The following is a 25,095-nucleotide window of genomic DNA, read 5'->3' on the forward strand; positions in this document are numbered from 1 at the left end:
TTCCAGAAGCTACAAGTGTGGACCATCTTGCTTTCTTCTTAAGTGATGGGACCCATGGTGTGGGTTTTCTTGCTCCCTGGAACACCCTTTTCCTTGTCTGGAGAATTCCTGCTCGTCTTTAACGCTTTGCTGAAAGGTTAGCACCTCCTCTGCAAACTTGAATTCAGATGGCCAGGACTGTCTGTCCTCTCACTTGTGCTCCTAGCACTTTGTATATCAGTGTATTAGAATGCTAATCCCTCTGTAAACATTTGTTTATTTGCCTTTCAGCCTCACCGGATAGAATGTGTTCCCTTAGGCAGAGTCTATTTCTCTCCAGGTTGGCACAATTCCTGACATATCCTAAGTACTCAAGATGATGTTTGAACATTAAACAAATGAGACTTAAGACGCCTAAGAAATATTCCTACCATTTTGGAACTTTCCATTCATTTTTTTTTCATCTGCACTGTTAATGGGGAAAGTTGAAAAAACTGAAGATGATCCAGAGAAAGTACAGACACTTTCTGTTAAAGAAATAATGTTCTTAACATTAACATTTAATGTTAAAAGGGAACAATGTTACAAAGGAACAAGAAAAAAAGAGTATTTAACATTTGAGGTAATAGATAAAGCAAATTGTGCAATTTTGGTTATTATAGGTCTTTGGATAATATATGAAATAATCCCAGTGTCTTCTAAATTTTATATTGCTATAGTGAAAGCATACGCCTAATTTTTCAGTTGCTGACTTTTTCCCTTTTCAGTGTGCCAATAAAAGTACCAAGGTAGGAATTAACATAAATTCAAAGATTCAAATACTTGAAAATATCAGATCCATAAGGAATCTTTTGCATGCACTGCTTTTTTGATACGTTTTTCTAACAAGCATAAATGTACAGCTTTCTAATAAACAAATTCTTTCATAATGTTTAAATTATGTAAATATGAGCCATTGTTACATACTTATCCAGAAGAGGGCAGATTGTTCTCAAATTTCACGGGATAATTTTGTAAGTAGTGCATGCTATTCTGAAATGCAGGACTATTTTATTTCCTGTCATTCTTTGCTGTGTCCAGATTTGTGCCATCACCAGGCACTGATAAAAGCTTCCTTACTGATAGAAAGATTTCTGCTGTTACAGAAAAACTGCAAAGACTGTCACTGAAAGTTTTGAACCAAAGCAGCACAAGCACTCCTAATTTCTGCTTTTTTAAATTTAATTACCATACCTATGATGGGAAACCACAAAGGATTCCTAATTAATATAATTCTTAAATCATATAATAATTATGTCACTGGTAAAATTTATCAATTTAGTATGTTATGAATAGAGGAAGCAAATCTAGATAATTTGGCACAGAGAACATATGTCCACATACTCAGCTCCAGTCATGTTCCTAGATAGGGCATGGTTTAAAATGAAAAAATTCAGTTGTATTTGAAGTCAGCAGGGAACTTGACACTTGAGGCAAGATAATGTACCATCTTATAAAATGCTAACCATTCCAGAATACATATTTGGATTTGTATAAATGAGTCCTTTTCATTTTAAAGAATTTAAGAAAAACTAACATAACCAAATCTGAATTGTGGAATAAGCTCCTCCTTTCTTTCTCTATCTGAAGACTAGAGAATAGTGCATAGCATTTCTAAGGGACCGAGACAGGTAGTTATTCTGCGAAACTATTTGGGATTTCAACTTGTTTTCATGCTTTTGCAAAACTATATTAACAAATTCCAATAAAATATATGAGGCCAGCTTTACAATGGTTATGCAAATCAAATGTTCAATCTGCAGCTATAATATCAATGTCAGCTTGTGGGCCATGATGTACTCACCACCCCAGCGTTCATCACACACTGTAAAGAGAGTGGTTTTATTGGCTAAGCCAGGGAGCATGGTGCTGCACTCCATGACAATGGCCTGAGGAATCATTATAATGCAGGAGACGATCCAGATGATGATGATGCTGTTCCGGGCCCGCTTGGCCGTGCTTTTAAACATCAAAGGGTGACAGATCGCATACCATCGATCCAAGGCAATGCAACTCAGGGTGAGGACAGACACAGACACTGACACGGTCTAGAGAAAAAAAGAGCATAGCAAAAAAGAAGCACCAGGTGTTAAATGGATCACTCAACATTTTTACCGTATTAGAAAGGTAATCACAATAGATAACCATGTTTGAGGTTGCCAAAAAGCATTTCATGCAAGTACTTTCTATTAAAAAAAAACTTCACCAAAAAATAGTATTGAAATATATTAGGAAAATATACTTCCTATTAAACATGAAGAAGATGCTATGAAAACATTACAATCTTTTTTATGCAAAATCTTCTGTAATATGGCATTTTTTGAATAATTACTATCGTTATTTTGTCTTGAAACTTTTCCATTGATAGGGAAAATCACATCCTCAAATGGAAAAAATAAAACATATATTTAGTCTGAACGGGAAATCTCTCTTTCACTTAGAGAGAATAATAGGACATGTCTTTCTTTCAAATTATCATATAGGAATTTGATTGCAATTGCATTTAATTGGGATTTTTGAATTTTGAGTATCTCATTTCATATTTTCAGATAACAATGGCTATTTGTACATCAGTTCATTTCCAACATATTGCACCCAAAGGAAAACGTGAGTCATGTTAAAAGAAAATTCTGTATATGGATCTCCTTACCATAGTTTGCTCATTGCTGGTATAAACAACTTGCCTCTAAAATCCAAATAAGTTCACCTCATCCAGATTTCCATGTAATTAACAACACCACAAATGATACTTTAACTGAGAACTTAAGGAAATAGTAAAGAAATGTGTTAAGTACACCTATACCCACACGATCAGTTTATGCAGTTACGTCTACTGGAGTCTCCTATACCGGATGAACCACTGATTCTGGTACCACTCTCGAAATCCCATCTTTAAAAAAGAAACCTCATTCTCCTTTCTGTTATTTTTTTATTAGAGATTTGTATTTCTTTTCCTCTCAGTAATTATCACATAGTACAATTATTTTGTTTAATACATTTGTTTATTTTCTGTTTTCTCTATTGGAACAAAGCTCTATGGCAGGAGAGGCTGCTATTATGTTGCTTGTTTTGGGTTTTGTTTTTTTTTTCCCCACAACAATGTCCCCTGTACCTGGCACAGTGTTTGATTTGCTTAATAAGTAGGTTTTTTTAATTAATGAAGAGTTGTAAGCCTCAATGTAAGGTAATAGCTGTGGTCCAGTCATCCTGTCCTAGTTTTGCTCATGCCATAACATGTGGAAGGGCGGGAATCTCTGCTTCTTACATCCGGACCTTCCCGGTTGATGCATTGACTGTAGGTGCACATGAGTGGAAGGATCTTGGAGCCAGTGCTGCACAGGAGAAAGGAATCTGGATAAGCATTAGCATGACCTATCTCTTCTCACGCTCCCACCAGCCAGCTGTGCAATGTGGGGTCACCCAGTTTACAGCTTTAGGCCTAAGGTGTATGTATTGTCATTTTTTCTGCTGAATGAGTGGAATCGACAAGATAAGATTCTTGCCACTCTCATTCGTTTGATTCTTTCTGAGAAACTCAGCAGAGTATAATTGGAATCAATTCTGCATCCAGGTTTCCTGGGCGTGAATCCCATCTCACTTCATAGATGTGTGATCTTGGGTGAGTTAACTTCTCTATGCCTCGGTTTTGTCATCTGTAAAACTGGGTGATAACAGAACACAACCATGGAATTGTAGCGGAATCGGTTGAGATGTGAAATGCCTAGCCCAGGGTTGACACACACATGCTGTGTGCTTGTTGTTTCTCACTTTGCTTATGGTGATGAAAATGATCCTTACACTATTAGTTTCCTCTTCCATCCTCAAGCTTTTAATAGGAGCAGACTGATTTTTGGTGAAGAATAGTCATAGGAATCACAAATAAAGGTATAAACTATGCTAAATTCTTGGAGGTTAACTACATTTTAAGTGTAATCTTAAAGGGCTGAGCTCTATCAGAATTGGCTTAGGTTGGCTGATGATTCTTGGGAATTCCATGGCACTATCTTAGAGTGCATTCAAGTCTCCTTCTCAAATCAATCTCCTTTCTCTCCCAACCTCCATTCCTTCTTTCCCTGCAAATATGCCAAGCACCCTGGGCCCCACAATGCTATTGCTAATTTGAGAATAGAACTGTGGCAGTCTAGATCTGCACAGTTGACTTTTCACAGTTGCTGGGCCAGGGCTATATTTATCCAATCTAGCAATTAGAAGTGTAAAATGTTCAACAAGGCTGAGTGATTTACTATTCATGAATTCTAATCTACATGGGTGAATGGGATAGAAGTAGCATGGTTCAAATTCAAAAGTCATTTCTAGTATTTCCCTCTATTATTAGACAGCAATAATGAATTCAAAACAGTTCATATGAAAGACTGCCATCCAGTGCCAACAGTGAGCCAAGGTGCGATGCCTTCTCTGTTTGTGGCAACATGAGAGAATGTGCTGGTCTGGTTAATCTAACAGCACAATCCATTGAATGGACCCTTGGCAATCAATAATTTAATATTCAATGTTTGATTACTATATTTGCTGCTGTATGGTACACACACATCCAATTTATAAGATTTTCTTGGCAGGGACATAAAATTGCGTCTTATCATAAGTTACTATAAATGAGAGTTTGTTGCCGTTTTTCACTTCTAGGAGTGTACTTCTGGGTACTTTTTTCATTTAGATGTTGATGCAAACTCAAATTGACCTGATTGTAAGTCATTTGAGAAATGAATCTAGTAGGGAGTATGAATGTTGTGAATCAAGTAGATGAGATGATGTGAACTTCTCCTGCTGCCAGGCGCTTGACCTCTCACCCATATTATGGGCACCTTGTGGTCAGGGAAATGTTGAAGATTTTCTCTGGCAGAGAATGAGTCTGTTTTATGCTAGCACATAGATATGACAAAAGGAGACCCTCAGAGATCCATGACAAGTAGAAATGGAAAGTTTGCCATATCACAGATTTGAATGACAGGTCCTAATAGACTGGAAGGTAGGACAGTGTGACTGAGAGAGCGAGGGATCCTCTCCGACCACCTAGCACCCACCACTCACATCTCAGTTGGCTTTTGTTCTTCTTTTCCTAGTATTGCCTGTGCAGAGCCTCTTCTGCACTTAAAAAAGAAAAGTTGGGCCAGCCCGTGGCCCAGTGGTTAAAATTTGCACACTCCACTTCGCAGCCTGGTTCGGATCCTGGGCAAGGATCTACTCCACTATCAACCATGCTGTGGAGGCATCCCACGTACAGAATAGAGGAAGTCTGGGACAGCTCCTAGCTCAGGGCTAATCTTCCTCCAGCAAAAAAACAGGAAGATCAGCAATGGATGTTAGCTTAGGGTGAAACTTTCTCACCAAAAAAAAAAAAGTCACTCTGTAAAAGTAGCCAACTACTCTTGTGTAAGAAAAATAAAATATATTATAATTTCCCAAGAAATTCATGATAATTATTCAGCAAATTGCCCAATAAATGTTAATGGTCTTGGATTTATAGAATTATTAAAGTTACAAAAGCATTACTTTAATTATTCAGCTAAGCTTTATTATATCCGTGAGATTTTGCAGATTTTTGAGCATATGCCGAAGGGTTGTAGTGTTTCACTCATAAATCTAAAGGTTGTATTCTGTTTAGAAGAAAGAGAGCATATAAATAATAGAAAATGAGTAAGTATCCAAAGAATCTTTAAATGAAACTTTAAACACTCATCTTTAAATGAGTATTTGGTGATATGTTTTTGATTATTCAGTAGGACATAAGCATCCTATCAGGGACAAAAGCAACCAGTTTCAGAACACCACAGCTAAGGGAAAATGTACTCCAATTTAAGTGATTGGCTTCTTGCCCATTGGCACTGTTCATTCTATTTGGAAAAAGTCTATAGAAAATGGACAATAAATATTGATAGAATTTAGAGATACTAGCTTTACCAGTGCACCCATAGTTTTGCACATTTACAACTTTCCATCAAGAACTAATGTTGAATGAGGTAATGAATGGACCTAGTCTGTTCCATCTGCCTCAGATCTTGTGGTTACTCGGTAGCTTTCTCCTTGGCTGATGGAGAAGGGGATCAACTGAGGAGTTAACTAGAGTGGACTTTGTTTACGGAGAAGCAGATAGAATCTATCAGAAGATGAAGATGATCCTTCAGCTGTAGGACTTGTTAACAAGTTGTGCAGTGTGAAAGAATATTGTCAATAACTTTAGGAGCACCATGTCCTGCACTCCATGCTCAGCATTGCTCACTGGTTGCCCTCTCGAGGATCTGTCGAGTGCTCGTAGGAGAATCTGGAATGCCAGGTCTATAAAAAAGTATCACTGTGGATTAGAGCAGGACTGCACCTACCACAGGGCGATGCATCGTTCCCTCATTACCCCACTGTCTACTGGTGGGGGGAATCTTCTGTTCATAGAGAGAGCATGAAATATTTTCAGCTAATAGAAGATTCTGAACAACTGAAGCCAGCTTGAAACTTAAGAGGATCTCCAAAATTTCTCCCTGGGTGGTTACTGGAACCAAGAGAAACAAAAGTCTTGCTGGAAGTACCATAGATGGTGAAATATTAGAATTCTCTGCTATTTATGATTTCCCCAGTGTCTCCATGCAAACACCATAAGATCCATTTCTAACTGATTATTTACTGTGAGGATAATTTTCTCTGTTGCTCAATGTACTATTTCTCTCAAAAATTTTGCTACAGTTTATTTTGGTAACCCATTCATGGTTTTCAGCCGACTGACATAAACTAAACTTATAGTTAAATTTCATATTTGCAACAAAGCTTATAACTTCCATGGCATTTTTCATTTACTGTTTTACCAATGATGTCTGACCTAAAAAATTATCACTTCTCTTTATAAAAGGTCATTGAAGAACTATCGAGAAAAACATCTCTCTGTAACTTTTTAGATCCAAAAGCCTAATCAATGTAAGTTTTAGTAATGGGCTTTTGTGGTCTCCCCCAACTTTTGTTTTTGTTAAGACTTTATTTTTTGGACTACTTTTAAGATCACAGCAAAATTGAGGAGAAGGTACAGACATTTCCCATATACCCCCTGACCCCACATATACATGGCTTCCCCTATTATCAATATCCCCTACCACAGTGGTACATCTGCTGCAATTGATGAATCTACATTGTCACATCATAATCACCCAAAGTCCACAGTTTACTTTACAGTTCACTCCTGGTATGGTACATTCTATGGGTTTGGACAAATGTTTAACAATATGTGTCCACCATTATAGTATCATACATTATAGTGCCTTAAAAATTCTCTATGTTCTGCCTATTTATGCCATCCCTTCCAATCCCTGGCAACCACTGATTTTTTACTTACTCCATAGTTTTGCCCATGCCAGAATGTTATATCATTGGAATCATACAGTATGTAGCCTTCTCAGCTTGGCTTCTTACACTTTGTAACAAGCATTTAAGTTTCGTCCATGTCTTTTCATAGCTTGAGAGCTCAATTCTTTTTTTTAGGACTGAATAATAGCCTACCGTCTGGATGTACCACAGTTTATTTATCTATTCATTTACCGAAGGACGTCTTGGTTGCTTCCAAGTTTTGTTAATCATGAAAAAAGCTGCCATAAGCATTTATATGCACACTTTTTTGTGTGGACATGTTTTCAGCTCCTTTGGGTAAATACCAAGAAGTGCATTCTGGACCGTATGGTGGGACTGTGTTTAATTCTATAAGAAACCACCAAATTGTCTTCCAAAGTGGCTGTACCATTTTTCATTCCCACCAGCAATGAATGCTCCACATCCTCACAAGCATTTGGTATTGTCAGTGTTCCAGAATTTGGCCATTCTAATAGGTGTGTAATGGTATCTCATTATTGTTTTAATTTGCAGTTTGCTGGTGACATATGATGAGGAGCATCTTTTCATATACTTCTTTGCCATCTGCATATCTTCTTTGGTGTGGTATTTAAGGTCTTTGACCCATTTTTTAATTAGGTTGGTGTTTCCTTATTAATGAGTTTTAAGTGTTCTTTGTATATTAGGTAACGGTCCTTTATCAGAAATGTCTTTTGCAAATATTTTCTTCCAGTCCGTGACTTGTGTTCTCATTCTCTTTGACATTGTCTTTCACAGAGCAGAAGTTTTTAATTTTAATGAAGTCAGCTTATCAATTATTTCTTTGAAAGATGATGCCTTTGGTGTTGTATCTAAAAAGTCATCAACACACCCTAGGTCATCTAGATTTCCTCAGAACTATGTTATCTACTAGGAGTTTTATACTTTTGTGTTTTACATTCAGGTCTATGATCCCTTTTGAGTTACTTTTTGTGAAAGATGTAAGGCGTGTGTCTAGATTCATTTTTTGGCATACCAATGTCCAGTTGTTCTACCTGCACCAATTTTCATTACTGGAAGCATATTTTTATTTCCGCCAAATATCATGGACACAATCTAAGAGAATGGATGGAATAAGGACTGGTGAGTGGAGGATGGTTTCGGGAAGACAAGTAGAGAGTGGCCACCATTTCCCTCATTTCCAATTGCTAAAGGGAATCCATGTCCTTGAGTACTGTGACTGTGGTTGTTAGCTTGGGAATTTTTTTCAAAGGTTTTAGAGCTATCAGAATATAAATCAGAAAATTACTCTCTGAAAGTATTTGTTCTTAATTTCTCATAGGGCAATTAGTTATAGAAAAGCTGCTTTCACCATTGAACAATGAAACGTCTAATGATGATGAGGATGATGACTAACATTTATTCAGAACATACTATGTTTCTATAAAATCATCATTTTTCAGAGAGTAATCACTTTACCAAGTGATTTATATAAATTATCTGAGTAAACTATTGTAACAACCTTAGGAGATAAGTATAATTAAAATTATTATCCTTTTTAAATAGGTGAACTGCAAAGAGCTTATGTATTTGACTTGATAGCATACAAATGGTGAATGCAGAACAGAGATTCCAAATCTAGCAGTTTGACTCAGAACCTACACTAAAACCTGTCTTACTGGATTGCTTTGATCACATAGCTCTTAATTTCTCAGTACGAAATGAAACTACTTATAAAAACAGATAACTCTCAATTATTTGGGCTAGGAGAGGCTCAACAGTCAATTTGTTCAAATTCTTTATTTTATAATCAGAAAATTAGAGATCAAAGAAGTGAAAGTTTTGTGCAGCATCTAATGATGACTTGAGGATTCTGTTGTTTTATTTTTGCCAAGAACTTAACTCGTTTACCCAGAAAGTCTCAAGTATTATTTTTCTTAAGTTTGCCAATTTCTTAGGCAGGTATATTTCTTTCTTAGCTCGTTAGTTAATTTATTAGAGGGCCATGACTATAATTGAAAATAGTTTCAGAAGCTTCTGTGTTTGAACCAAAAAACTGTGAGAAAGAATTACCTGTAAGTAAGGAATCACTTTACAGAGGGACTGTCCAAAGAACCAGGTCTCAGTGATGTCCACAACCAACGTGGCTGGAAGGCAGGTGATGGTCACGAGCACGTCAGCCAGAGAAAGATTGACTATGAAGTAGTTGGTTACCGTCCTCATGTGGTGGTTTTTCCACACTGCCACACAAACTAATTTGGAAAGAAAAAGGAATAGTAACTGTTATGGATGAACGTTTGTGTCCCCCCAAGTTTACATGGTGAAATCCTAACTCTCAATGTGATAGTATTAGGAGGTGGGCCCGTGGGAGGTGACTGGGTCGTGAGGGTAGAGCCCTCATGAATCGCATTAATGCCCAGATGAAAGGGACCCCAGAGAGATCACTCACTCCTTCCACCATGTGAAGATACAGAGAAAAGGCAGCTGTCTCTGAACCAGGAATCAGCCCCTCACCAGGCACTGAATCTGCCAGTGACTTGATCCTGAACTTCTCAGCTTCCAGAACCATGAGAAATAAATTTATGTTGCTTATAAGCCACTCAGTTTATGCTTTTCTCTTATAGCAGCCCAAACTGACCAAGACAGTAACTAGAGAAAGAAAATATGTACTGATGAAGAAACACTGCCAAGCTAATTAATATGCCTATAAAATCTACAAATAAATATTGAACAGGAAAGATAATTGACAGCTGTGCTGTGTCTTCACTGAATCAGTCAATCTGTGTGGAAGCTGAATACATGCTTAACATCAGTTCATTCACCACACAAGGCACTTCTCAATGGATTATAAGGCTGTGTTTACTTTTACTTGGTTCTGAATTGTAATTCCCAGAGGTTAAAGAACAATCTTCGATTCTTCTTTCTGTTCCCTCAGTGCTCAGCGTGTAGGAGACAGTCAAGAAATTTTTACCGAATTGAGATGAATCAGGAGCTAGGTATTTTCAGTAAACTGTGGTTTGCCTCATCTATGAAGTTCACCCTTATCTGCTCACAAACCCTGCATTTGGAACCTTTAAAAGATGAAGAGGTTTAAAAGACAAAAGTCAGTAATTATTTAGCCCTTATTATTGCCAAATACTGAGCTAGACGGTTCATATGCTTGGATTGTTTAGTTTTGATAACAATCCCAAGGGAAGACTTCATTACCAACATTTTATACATGAGGTAACCGAGACACAGGGAATTCATGGAACTTGTCTAAGGACAAATGGCTCACAAAGCACAGAACTACAGTCATAACTGGGATGAAACAGCAAGTGAAGGGCTGGTCTTTTCACCACATGGGTTGCCTTCCTTTGTGAAAATGAAAGAGTTATAACAAAGCACGTATAAATTCTAGAAACTCTCTCCTTTCTATTACTCTTAATGGCCTCCAAACACCAACTTAAATCAAACATACTTTTCAATACTTTCACAATCAGGCGTTCTTCACTGCCTTTCAGGACATCCTCACGTTTAAAAGCTGTGCTATCTCATTCAGTTGCTCTTTACGGAAAGAACATCCAGTTCCTTGATTCTCTGTCCTCCTTCTGTCTGGTGTATCCAACGGTTACATAATCACTGGCTGCAGGATTCTATAGGTGTTAGCACTGCTGCCCACATTAATTGATGGCTTTGCTTCACTGAAAGTAGCTGTGAGTTTGCCTGGGGTATCATTAACCTGTCAGAGCTGTCACCTAGGCACCCAAATAATGCAATGACTAGTAACCCTATATAGTGAAGAAATAAAAGCACATTTTGTTACACTTGTCACTGAATGAAGATTTCTTTTTGACAATTATGTACCATTTATTAAGAGTTTCATATGTTGAAAAACACTTCTACTAGCTCCTGAAGCTGAAATTACCCTTCAGTCACTAACAGATACTCATTTAATAAAATACTTGAATTTCTGGGGATTTAATTTTGAAAACTTCACATCTTCCTCTAACTCCAAAAACTCAAGTAAGCTTTATTAGGGTAAGCTACAATCTTTATTATCTGAAAATGATGCTACTGAATTATTTATTGCTCAGAAACTCTTGAAACCCATACACACACAAACCCATCCTAGCAGTTGACTAACACATCATCACAGCTTGTTATGAGAAAATTGACAAAAGTATCCCACTGCTGATATTTGGTCAATAAATGGTAGAAATGGTATTATTTCTGATCTAGAAAAGAAAATAAGACTTTAAAAAATAGAACCAGTTCTAGCAGTGATGGGAAAACAGTGTTAACACATTATGTCCAAACAATATGAAAGCAAGTAAATTTTCAGCCAACACTTCTATGCTACTTGCTTTGCACCAGGCCCTGCTCTAAGCAATTTAAATTATTAACTAGGTTAATCTTCATAATAACACTGTAAAGTGATTACTATTACTATCCCTCAGTTTAACAGACGGGAAACTGAGGCTAGAGAGGTTATGGAACCCACCTAAGACAAATAGCCAGACATAGCTAATAGTAAGCACCAGAGCTTGGACTGAAATCTTATCTACCATGCTATGCATTCCATTATACCCTTTATGGAAGCAAAGATGAAAAGGAAGACGCCACCCTCATTTGACAAGACTTTAACACAAGTTTGTAGAATTTTGGAGTGGGAGATCATCCAGTCTAGCTTGCCATCTGGTGAATAAGTCACCTCTGCAAAATCCCTGATCCATCCTTCTTGAACATTTGTAGGGAATTCACGACCTGCTAAAGCCGTTGAATTCATTTTGCAGTGGCTTTAACTACTAGCAGGTTTTTGTTTATCTTAACTTGGTATCTCCTTCCCTTTCATTTCTGCTCATGGATTCTTAATCTTTCCTGGAACCCAAGGAATAAACCTTCTCTATTTTTTCTACATTGTACCTGTATTAGTTTCCTAGTGCTGCTGTAACAGAGTGCCACAGATTGGGTGTCTTAAAACAACATAAATTTATCACCTCACAGTTCTGGAGGCTGGCAATCCAAAATGAAGGTGTCAGCAGGGCCAAGATCCCTCTGAAACCTACAGAGAAAACCTTCCTTGACTCCCTCCTAGCTTCTGGTGGTTTGCTGGTTATCTGACATTCTTCGGCATGCAGTTACCTAACTCCATTCTCTACCTGCATCATCACGTGACATTCTCCTCTGTTCCTGTCTTCAAATGGCTGTCTTCGTATAAAGTCACCAGGTATATTGGATTAGGGGCCCTCTCCACCCCAATAAAACTTCATCTTAGCTAATTATATCTGCAATGACCCTATTTTGAAATAAGGTCGCATTCTGAGGTACGAGGGGTTAGCACTTCAACATCTTTTTTTGAGGGGACACAATTCAATCCATAATGATGTCCTCTGGCCCCTAAAAATTTATGTGCTTCCCACATGCAAAATCCATTCACTCATCACAACAGCCTCAAAGTTCTTAATCCATTCCAGCATCAACTCTAAATCCAAAATCTCATCTAAACCTTGTCTACATCAAGAATGGGTTACATTTGGAGTATGGTGTTTCCCAAGGCAAAATTCCTCTCCATCTGTGGACCAGTGAAACCTAGAAAATAATTGTCTTCTTCTAAGATGCAATAGTGGGACAGGCATAGGGGAGACTTTCCCATTCTAAAGGGAGAAATTGGAAGGAAAAAGGGGTCACTGGTCTAAAGCGAGTTTGCAACTCAGCAGGGAAAATTCCATTAGGTTTTAAGGCTTAAGAATAATTCTCTGTGGCTTAATGCTCTCTTGTCCTAGCTCAGCAGGCTGGTGGCCACAACCTCTCAACCCTGAGTGTTGGCCCTGGCCTCTGGAACCTGTAGGGAAATCTTTCCTTGCCTCTTCCTAGCTTCTGGTGGTTTGCTAGGAATTTTTGGCATTCCTTAGCTTGCAACTGTATGATGGCAATCTCTGCCTTCATCACTGCATGGCGTTCTTCTGGGTCTCTATCTTCAGGTGGCCATCTTATTAAAGGACGCCAGGCATATTGGATTCAAGGCCAGCCCTGCTCCAGTATGACTTCATCTTAACTAATTATATTTGAAATAAAGTTACATCCTGAAGTAGTGAGGGTTAGGACTTTGTCATTTCTCTTTGTGTTGTACAACCCATAACAGTAGTCATTCAAATATTTAAAGACCACAGCTGTGTCCATACCCCAACCCTCTGCCTTATCAGGCTAAATATCTCCAGAATCCTCGCACGCAACTGCAGCATTTTGCATGCCACCTCACCCTTTTATTCTGTACACACTCCAGATTATCAGTAAATGATCCATCTGTAGCTGCACACACATTTCCAGGTGCTGCCTAACCAGGGCAGCAAAGAACAGGATGATTATTTTGGTCAGTATCTCTCTATTAAGACAGACAGAGATCTTATTAGCTTTCTTTACAGTCAAGTCATACATTTTGGATCGCACATATATACAATTACTAGAAATTGGTTCCCTGGTGTAGATATTTCTTTACCATTGAGTCTTGGGGCTAAAAAAAGAAGGGAAAAGAAGAAATCTATAAAGAAGATTATTGTGGCAATTGGAGAAATTTGAATTTGGACTTCATATTAGATAATATTACTGTGCTATTTTAAAATACCTTAAGTATGGAGTTCACATTATATACATTCCAATATGAAGACCACGGCTATGCCTGTGTCTCAGGACTTCACTTCTCTGGGGTAAACAGCATCAGACCCTTCACAAATAATAGCAGGATTTTCTCTCTCATCACCCTGGTCTCTTTATTGTGAAAATGCTGCAGATTACCGGTAGATCTCTCTAAATGAGTATCCAGAATCACACACACATCTTCAGATGCATCTCTCCTAAATTTGTTCTGAACAAATATCCATTTGTTCAATCACCCATTCAAAGCATTAAAGGCCCAAGGTGAACACCACTTTCTCCTGATAGGACATCAAACTTATGCAAAGTTAAACTCACCATCTTTTCCTATATTCTCAATCTGGATTTTATATTTCTCTGAAGTATAAGGACCTTCCTTTTTCTTCCCAGTACCTATGTTTGAAATCCCCCCAATATCTCCTACGTCCATAGTTTCTTATTCCTACCGCAAATACCCAGATTGTTGAACCATTAGCTACAGTATTGCAATGACCTTCTATTAGTTCATCCTGTACCCCGCCTATCTTTACTTCTACCCATTTCAACAGAATCTCTCCTTTCCTCCATCATTAAGTACAAAATCCTCAAATAGTCATTCTACTATTAAATTCTAGTTGAACTTTCCCCCGTATCTTGCAATGTTGCCCATAAACTGGGCATTGCTAATGCCATTCATCTGTTTGGAAATAACCATATTCCATTTCAACCCCTTTTTGAGCTACTTAAATCCTACCAAAACCATCCCAAACCAATCAAACCAAAAGGTTTCTGTTTCACAAAATCTCTCTTAATTAGCCTAACTCCACATGACTTCTTTCTTTTTAAAAATCCTAGTACATATTGTATCTTTCCTGGTCACAAATCACATTCTAAAATTATTATGGATTGTTATGGACATTTGTTTTTTGTTTTCTTATTTCCCTACTGGTACAACAGCTGTTTATCATTTTGAGCTGGGCTTTTTCTTCCTCCTACTCTTCTTGGTTTCTATAGCTTTTCTCCCAATACAAATACTCCCTGGAACATACTTTGCAATAAGTGAACATTCATGGCATTGATTTGTTTGTGCTTACAATATGTTGCCACCATGGGCATGGTACATTTACCCATGAGCTTCTTGAAAAGGAGAGAAAAACCCCAACGTCTGAATAGCGTGTTTATTTTCTTCATTCCTTTGGACAAAGTCTGACAGATGACAGAGAATTTAGTTGCTTGTCAATTATTCTCTTGGCTCTCAATTCTCCATACACCACTTTCTGATGAGCTTTGGAACGTCACTACACATGAACTGGGTACTACTCTTGAAATCAGTTCTCTGAATAATCATGATACACTGATATTAAAGTCCATTTGCAGTTAGTCCACACGTAAGAGTGTGCCTCCATTGTCCAGGAACAACTGGGGACTAATTGAGCACATAGGGGTGAAAGGAGATAACAAGAAGTAAGAATGCAGTCAATGAAGCTCCACCTCTAATACAGACTTCATTGAAACCCACATTTCTGAGATGCAGAGGTGCCAAGAAGATAAAAATTCATTTATTCCTTTCTCTCTCACCCGCGCATTTGGTTTACCATCTCTTCTTCTGTAAAAGTCTGATGACAAAGCTCCTGTCTTTTCTCTGCAGAACTGACAGATGGAAAAGTGCCTCAAACTCTGTGGGAACATCTGCAACTTGTGATGCAAAGTGGGATATTTAAAATAATATATAGATATAATCTTCAGGAATAACCTAGGCTATTTTCCTATTGTTGTATGGGCCGAAGATTAACTGACTTTCAAATGGGAGAGGAAAATACTAGTTTAAAAAATGTCTTTGCCATTTTAATCTGAACTTATAATAAACTGACTTTTGTTTTAATATCTATCAGATCCATTTATGGACAAAGTTACTTTCTCTGTCAAATCAATACTTTCAGTTGGAAAAACATAGACTAAGGTGATAGACTGTTAATCTGTTGGTGATACTACTTAAGAACATGTACACGACACAGGTGATATTGCATCTCTCATTAAACATACACTTAGGTCTTGAAATGTCAGCTAATTGATATTATGATATCAAGAAGTGACTATGCGTGGTGTATAATTAGTGTGTTACCAAGTATCTTGAAAAGATCTATACTAAGTGTATCAATTTTATATTAAGCATTTTCAAATTTACTTAATTTTTGTAACATTAAAACAAGGTATAGATGTTATGCTAAAGGAAATAAGCCAGATGCAAAAGGACAATGATTGCGTGATTCCACTGATGGAAAGTATGTAGCGTTGTCAAATCCATTAAGATGCAGAGCAAAGTGAAGGTCTCCAGGAGCTGGGAGGAGGGGAGAATGGGATGTCATTGTTTAAAGGGAACAGAGTTTCAGTTTTGGAGGATGAAAATGGTCTGGAGAGGGATGGTGGTGAGGGTTGCCCAACAATGTGAACGTACTTAATGCTGGTGAACCGTACACTTAAAATTGATTAAAAACGGTAAATGAAAAAAGGGAATATACAATGGAAAATAAAATTTTTGAACCAATAATGATGTCACTCAAAAATCTTAAACACATGTGGCCGGCCCAGTAGTGCAGTGGTTAAGTTAGCACGTTCCGCTTTGGCAGCCCAGAGTTTGCCAGTTTGGATCCCGGGTGTGGACATGGCACTGCTTGGCACGCCATGTTGTGGTAGGCATCCCACATACAAAAAAAGAGTAGAGGGAGATGGGCATGGATGTTAGCTCAGGGCCAGTCTTCCTCAGCAAAAAGAGGAGGATTGGCAGCAGTTAACTCAGGGCTAATCTTCCTCAAAAAGAAAACAAACAAAAAGAATCAGAGAAGTTGACTATTGGTGTAGTCCTAAAAAAAGTAAAACAAATTCTCCTCAAAATCCTGAGGTATTTTCCTTTTTCCCACCTTCATTTCATCCCACCACTTGGGCCTTCACCCTCTTTTCTATTGTTGATTTTGCCTCCTCCTCTTCCTGGGCCAATATGCCAATCTGCCTGACTTGATGTCCCCTTCTCCACCCCAACACCTTGGCAAGGTTGTCTGTGAATGTCTTTCTGTACTCAGAAGAACAGCAGGTAAACATGCTACTTCTTTTTTACGAGTCTGACAGAGGGACACTGCCAAGAACCACATTTATGGCATAAAATTTGCCACCCAAAAGGTTATATTTTCTCACGAAAATATAAAAGTCTACAATTTGAGAAATACGTTTTCATTGGCACCTGCTCATTATGTTAACATAGGCAGTAATTCTCATGGAGACTAATGATGTCACTGTGGTGTTGACACCAGTGAGGCAGTGTGGGAATAATGAAGACACCACAATTAATAATTCGTCTGGGAAGGGATTTAGAAAGACAGTATCTTCACACACGGAAATGTGCAGGGAGAAACTGCGCATAGATGAATGTTATGAAACAGAAACGCAAAGGAGATAATAATTCAAAGGAATCAAGTCCAAAAAGTTTTTTCAGAGAGGAAAAATATAGTGAGGAAAGTGAGAAACTGGGCTTGGCTTATCAGCTCTCTGTGAGTGGCACGATTCCTCTCGGGGGTGCTCAACCTCCTCGGCGCCAAGGCTTCTGTACAGGAGCTGCCCCCGACCACAACAGCCCTGTTATTAGTAGGTATTTCTAGGGCTTTAAGCTGGCCTGTGGACAAGGTTAGAAGGGTGGAAGGCTCCATGGCCTTAGCATCTGCAGCTCTAGTAATGGCTACATCTAGTAGCTGTAATTTCAGTTCAATGGAATTTGTTTAAGGGGGAAACATTAACTTCCTGGTTACTCATGTCTTTTCACTCTTTACAGGTAAATCACTACAAGGGCTTGTCCCCAGTGCAGGCTCTCAGAATTGCGTCTGGATCTCTAGCCTGCCCTCAGAGCTGTTCAGCGACATATGGTCAGTCCTCATCTTCAATCCCTTTGCACTAATGAACACACCCAAGCAAACTATCCTTCTCATAACTTTGGCTTCTGTTTATGTTACTGCCTGCAATGAACTTATTTTTTGGTCTCCTTTGCAGAAAAATTCTCCCTCTTTCATCCTTTATATTCTTCAATCCTTTTGGGTTTTTTTCTTCCTTCTTTGTTATTATTTATACTCACAACTAATTCTCATTTCTAGCAGACTAATTCCCAAAGTTTTGACTCTGGTTCTTGGCTCTCTCTCTTGCTTTCCACACCAAAATTTGTATTTTTCTATTCTAGATGTTGTATCTTTACTTCATACTTTACTCATGAATCATGAAATGTATATATATCCTGTTAAAGCATTTGGGCATTGTCCTGCAGATTATGGAGAATCACTGAAGGATTTTAAACAAGGTAGCGACAAGATCCTTTCTCTATTTTTCAAATATGACTTAGGGGGACTGTGGAAATTATATATGCTCTTAAACTGGAAGCAGGGGGAACAATTTTGAGACTGTTTTAGGATTCCAAAGAAATAAGAGTATGACAAAAGAATGGGAAAAAATGAGCAAATTCAAGAAATAATAATGAGGTTGAAATATAAGGCCTTGCTGAGGGATTAGATAAGAGGATGAGAAAATGAGAAGAACTGAAGATGATTACTGGGAATAATGCTTAGAAGCTGGGGAGAAGCTCATGTTGCTCACTGAGCTATGGAATGAAGGAGAATGAGGTGGCTTCATTTGGAAGCAGGGGTAAAAGATGAAGAATTCCATTTTGTCTACGTGAGTTGGAAACACTGATGAGTTATGCCACTATCACTAGACATTTGGCATTTCGATTTATGGGTTGATATTTGAGGAGATACATTTCAGTTACAGGTAAATATTTGGGATTCATCAGAACAGAGATAGTGATTAAAGCCAGTTGAGTGGATAAGATCACCCAGGGATACAATCAGAGTAAGAAGAGAAGAAGGTGAGTCATATCCAGGGGGCTGTGCAATTTCAGCCACATATTCTTGGTTGGCAAATATCCAAGAAGTGCCAATTTTCCTCAGAAGGACTAAATTGCATAGTAATGAAGGATAGATAGGTTTTACTATTACAAAATAATTTGCATTTCTGGTAATGGCGGAAAAGCTTGCTGCAGAGCAAACCTCCCGTCTAAAACAGCTAGAAGTGTCACATATCTGTTTAAGATATTAGAAAGCTACCAAGGCAATGAGGATACCAAGACACTGATATCCTGGAGAAAAGGAAAGATGACAGATGTTCACCTGACGTTCAGCACCGTTTTTCTTCTCAAAGCTTTTGGCAATTTACAAGCACCAGGCAAGGACTGAGGAGAAAAAGCAGCAGCCAATAATATGACAAGCTGAGCAGGAACTTGAGCAGTCTTATTGAACAGAGGGCAACAATTGGAGCTCAAGGTCCATCAACTGGATAAACAACCTTGGCTTTCAGCTGCAGCCCCAAGGGGTGAACTCTAGCAGTGATGAACTTGAAGGAGACAAGCCCTCCTAAAGAAGGAAGTCCAGCTTCAAATGCCTTCACTACTGACTGGATATAGATTTCTGATCCAACACCAAGTGCCTGTCAAAGCAAAAGCAAATTCTCTATGGAAGAAGATAACATATCTAGAGCATCAAATATTTTCTACAAGTTTTCATATGAAATGTCACTCATTCAATAAAAAATCATCAGGCATACAGGAAGGCAATACCAATATGACCAAAGTCTATAGAAAATAAATAATAATAAAGCTTCCAGAAATTTTAAAATAATTGGATTAATAAGTTCAAGAAATTACATGATATTATGTACAATATTAATAAAGAACTGGAAAAATATGCAAAGAGAAATTGTGGAACTTAAAAATATGTTAACTGGAAACACAACAGATGGATTTAACAGAAGATTAGAGAGACAGAGCCACCTAATATCACTATCCAAAGCAATAGAAAAATATCCGAACTAAAAAATATAGAGAAAAAAGATTGAAAATGCAGAAAGGAATATGAGTAACACATGGTGCAAATTCTAAAATACATGTAATTGGATTCTCAATATGTGGAAAGTAGAATGAGGCAGAAACAATATTAAAAACATGTTAACCAAGATGAAATATTGTTCAATAATTTTTTAAAACTAATTAAAGGCATCTATCCACAGATTTCAGAAGTGCTACAAATCTCAATGAGGATAAATATAAGAGAAAACTATACACAATTACATTATACTAAAACTGCTGAAAACCAGTTACAAAGGGAAAAATCTTAATTTGGGGCAAAAAATGCATTACCATTAAAGCATCATAATGGGGTCAATAGCTAAATTCTCAGAAGAACAAAATAAGAAGCTAAAGGACAGTAAAATAGCATCTTCAACATGCTGAAAGTAACAATCCAGAACTGTATATTCAATGAAAATATACTTCATAAGTGATAGTAAAATAAAATTGTTTAATGACCAAAAAAGAGCTGAAAGAATGTGTCAACAATATCCACAAACTAAAGGGAGTTAGACAGAAATAAAATGATTTCAGCTGGAAGTACAAATGTAGAAAATAATAAAGAATAATGGAAATTTTAGATAAAATCAATTATGATTGAGTATATAAAATAATAATAAACATCAGCATCATCATGTATTGTGGAGTTTAAATAAAAATAGCAGAAAAGAAGGCAGGGGTAAGTGAAATTAAGTAAGTGTTCCGAGTTTACTGCAGTGTTCAGGAAGTCTTAAGAATAATAATTTCTATTAAAATGTATCATCAATGACATGTTGTCATTTCTAGGAAGATCTTAAAAGAATAGTAAATTTGAAGCTAAGGAAGAGAAAAATAATTTTTTAAAAGGTGAAAGTCAAGAAAACCAATGAAACAAGGGGAACAAAGAGAAAACAGTAATCTGATGATAGATTTAAACCCAAATATATCAGTAATTACATTAAATATAAAGGGATCTAAAACTCCAATTAAAATACCAAGATTATCAGGATAAAAAGAGAACTCAACCATATGCTGCTTACAAAAAAAAAATACTTTTAATAAAAGAAAGCAACAAAACAAAGAGCAAGGGTTGGGAATTATTTACCTTGCAAATATTAATTTAAACAATAAAGATGTAGCTAAATTAATTTTGGACAAAGTCGATTTTAAGGCAAGAAGAATTACTAGAGCTAAAGAGGGAAACCTTATAATGATGACAGGATCAGTCCTCAGAAAGACATAACAATTCCAATCCGTAGTCTCAAAAACATACAAAGCAAAAGATGATACAACAAAAATGGGACTCATACAGGAACGTTAAAACATATGTGAGTAACTGACAGAATAAATAGACAATAAAATCCATTTCATATTCTTGTAAGTAACAGATGACCTAACATATTTGTAAATCTCAATCTGTATCTACCTGGAACATTGTACCCCCAAACCGAAGAATACATATTATTTCAGAGTATGCTTAGTACTTGGATCAAAATTAACCATACCCTGGGCTATAAAGCAAGTCTGAACAAACTTTAAAGTATGGAAATCATAATGAATATCTTATTTGAACTTAGTAAAATTAAGCTAAACTTCAACAAAAAAAATGGAAAAAATCCCATAAATGTTTGAATTTTAAGGAATGCACTTCCAAATGACTCATGAGACAAACAGTAACTTACAGGATACATTAAAAGTATTTTGAACAGATGATAGTTAAAACACAAACAATCAAAAATCCATGAATGAAGCTAACATTATGCTCAAAAGGGTATTTATAGCCTTAAATCTATTAAAAAACAAAAGCTGAAAATCAAAGACGTAAGTATTTATCTCAAAAAGTTAAAAAAAAAAAAGGCCAGGAAATTAAAACCAAAGCAAATAGAAAGAAATAAAGAATAGAAATAATGAATAATATAATAAATATGCAAAAACTAGAACCAAAAAGCTAATATAGTTCTTTGTGAAAACTAGTAAAATTATTAACTTCATAGCAAGATGAATAAAAAAGAACAAGAGAAGTCACAAACCCTAAAACCAGAAATAAAAAATGAAACTTCACTACAGATCTTAATGTGCATTAAATATAGAAAATATAAGAAAATTTTGTTTTTAAAATTAAACATTTAGATAAAGCAGATAGTTTTTTTTAAAGATATAGCCCATCATAATTGATACAAGAAGAAATAGAAAATCTGAGATGCCTTATATCAATTTTTAAAGTTGAACCTATAGTTGGAAAAAGAACTTTCCACAGAAAAGACTTCAAGTCCATATGGCTTTGCTGATGAATTCTTCCAAACGTTAAAGAAAGAAATTAAATTTTTCAAAATATCTTAAGGAATTAAAGCAAAGAGCACACTTCCCAATCTTTTATGAGGTCAGCAAAAACTTTGATACCAAAGACCTGAAAAAGATATTTCAGGAAAGAAAGACATAAGCTCATAAACTCTTTTGAAAATAAATGCTAAAATCTTGAACAAAATGGAAAAAATGAAATTTGATTTCTGCCTCACACCATACACAAATATCAATTCCAAGTCAATTATAGATCTAAATATGAAAGATCAAAAATAAATCTCCCATCATTATAACCTTAGGGTGGATAAGCATTTCTTGAACAGATTCCCTCAAAAATATTAAACATAAAGGAAATGTTTGATAAATTAAACAAGCCTAAAGTTATACGGTCATCAAAAGAGTGTGAAAATACACGCCACAGAATGAGAGAAGATATTTCCAATCCTTTCAAATTTGAAAAAGACCAATTTGCATAATTATCTCTTGTAGTGAATGGGCTTTGCTGCTGTTACTGTTAATACATTTTTTTTTTAAGAATGGCCCTGAGCTAACATGCTACCAATCTTTTTTTTTTCTTCTCCCCACAGCCCCCAGTACATAGTTGTATATTCTAGTTGTAGTTATTCTGGTTTGACTACGTGCAACACCGTGTCAGCATGGCTTGATGAGTGGTGCTAGGTCTGTGCCCAGGATCCGAACCAGCAAAACCCTGGGCCACTGAAGTGGAGAACACAAACTTAACTACTCGGTCATGGGGCTGGCCCCTCAATATACTTTTTATTGAAGTATCACACATGGAAAAATGGACAAACCATAAATACATCGCTAGACAAGGCGTAAACAGTGTTGTAACTACTACTCAGACCAAGAAATAGAATATGACCAGAAACCCAAGGGCTCTCTTCACATTTCTTCTCCACCAACATGTCCCTGCAACCAAAAGGAAACCCATATCCTGATTTGTAAGACCACAAGACTAATTTTTACCCATTTTTAACTTCATTTAAATTGAATCAAAATACATGTGCTATTTTGTGTCTGACTTCTTTCACTTACCATTATGTTTGTAAGATCATCCATGCCTTATGTGTAGCTATAGTTCTATAATTTTCATTGCTGTATAGTATTCTGGTGTATGGTTAGATTACCATTTATATGCTATACTATTGATGAGTATTTTGGTTGGTTCTAATTCAAGACTATCGTAAACAAGGCTGCTATTAACATTCTTGTGTATGACTTTTGATGGACATAGGTATGGGTTTCTGTTATATATCTAAGAGTGAAATTGCTATCATAGAGTATGCATATAACCACCATTATTACATAATTGCCAAAATGCTTTCCAAAATGCTCATTTTACTACCAGTTCTTATTCTCACCAACAGTTGTCAGTCTCCCAGTTCTCTATATTTTTGCCAACATTTGGTTCTTTCAGTATTTTTTCATGTTAGATATTCTGTAGGGTCAAATTTAACATAATTTTATATGTTTGTTCGCTATTTGGAAATGGAAGAGAACATTGCTTTCCAAGACTTTTGTTATTTTAAGGAAGTCATTAAAAATTTTATGGGGCAATTTGATGGCAACTTTAGGATGTGATTTCTTTCAGAATTAACGAGATGGTTTCCTTGTTTAAATCTGGACTTGTTTTAAAACTAGGTATCCTTCAAGTTAATCCAGTCGCTTGTCTCCCCTCTTCCTATAGTACTTTTCATTTTTTTTATTTTTGCCATCTAATATGGGCTGTCTTTCCTTAAATTGTATGTGACATTTTACAGAACCTATATTTTATTTTCTAAAGTCAGGGCCTCTATTCTGAATATAGTAGATGCTCAATAAATGGCTGAGTGATTAATGGATTGTATAAAATTTGCATGACTCAGATTTTGTTTTGACATTAGAAAATTTATCTTGACTATTTGATCCTGGAGAGTAAAAAGAATTTCATATAGGTAAATCATAGTACCTACTTCTACTTTGGCACTTTATACATTCGGCTCAAATGAATCCCTGAAATAGCGTCTGAGCATGTCTTAGAGGAAGGCTCAGAACAACAGAAGGACCTTTTAGATAATAGGATGGCCACACTAAATGTCTTTGTACCTAAGCTAGAGACTGAAGGGCCACTTTTCTGGCTGGGCGTAGGTATATTATAATTATGAAAAGTCCAATCTCTGCTAAAAACCACACTGATTTCTATTTTATAGTAATTTATATTTAATAAATATAAGTGGATCTGCTACTTATTACCTCATGCTTAACTTTACTAAATAATTTTAAACCATGTTTCCCTTACTACCTCTGAATATACTTGCAATAACTGAGTGAATAAGTGGAAGGAAAGGCTAGTTGTGTCTCCCCCAAATATTACTGATTTTAGGCTTGTCCAGGATTATGACATTGAAATTGTTGGATAATATTGTACAATAATCCTTTTTTAAAACCAGCTTTATTAATTTTCAAAAGTGGGCCTTCATCTCCCATTTTGCTTTATAAAATCTCTCTCAGTTTTCTTGGGTCACGAGACACTCAATTCTCCAAATCATTGCTAAAAGTGTGGAGTGGTGTAAAGTATTGTTTTCTGAAAAAATAAATAAAAGAGACTCTAGTTTTTAAATCATCAATCCACTTGCATTAAAATTATTCTCTTCAAACAAAAATACATTCTATGGTGGTAAAGATCATACATTTTGGAGTTAAAAAACCTAATTCAAATTCCAGCTTCAATATCCTTTAACCTTGGGCAAGTTACTCCACATCTCTGTGCTTCAGTTTTGATGTGTGTAAGATTGAGATACTTACCTATCTGCTAGGATTGTCTTAATGAACAGATAAGTAGTTGGCACAGAGCTTGCAATGTGAATGCATGATAGACGTCCACTAAAATTATATTTTTTCAACAGAGTGAAACTTAATAAAATTTCCCAGAAGTTATCTCTCTCATC

The 25,095-nt window shown here is 36.5% G+C and overlaps 1 protein-coding gene across 2 annotated transcripts in view; it reads right to left on the reverse strand.

Annotated features, from left to right (window-relative positions):
* Positions 1 to 25,095, reverse strand: part of HCRTR2 (hypocretin receptor 2) — a 105,909-nt gene that overhangs the window by 24,901 nt on the left and 55,913 nt on the right. For both annotated transcript variants that reach the window (XM_070516822.1, XM_014851768.3), the window contains exons 2-3: positions 9,394 to 9,572; positions 1,823 to 2,066 (exon numbers count right to left, since the gene is read on the reverse strand). In XM_070516822.1, coding sequence (XP_070372923.1) covers positions 1,823 to 2,066; positions 9,394 to 9,572 — 423 coding nt within the window. The remainder of the gene's footprint in view (positions 1 to 1,822; positions 2,067 to 9,393; positions 9,573 to 25,095) is intronic.

The sequence above is a fragment of the Equus asinus genome, chromosome 8 (assembly GCF_041296235.1).
Source record: "Equus asinus isolate D_3611 breed Donkey chromosome 8, EquAss-T2T_v2, whole genome shotgun sequence".
NCBI lineage: Eukaryota > Metazoa > Chordata > Mammalia > Perissodactyla > Equidae > Equus > Equus asinus.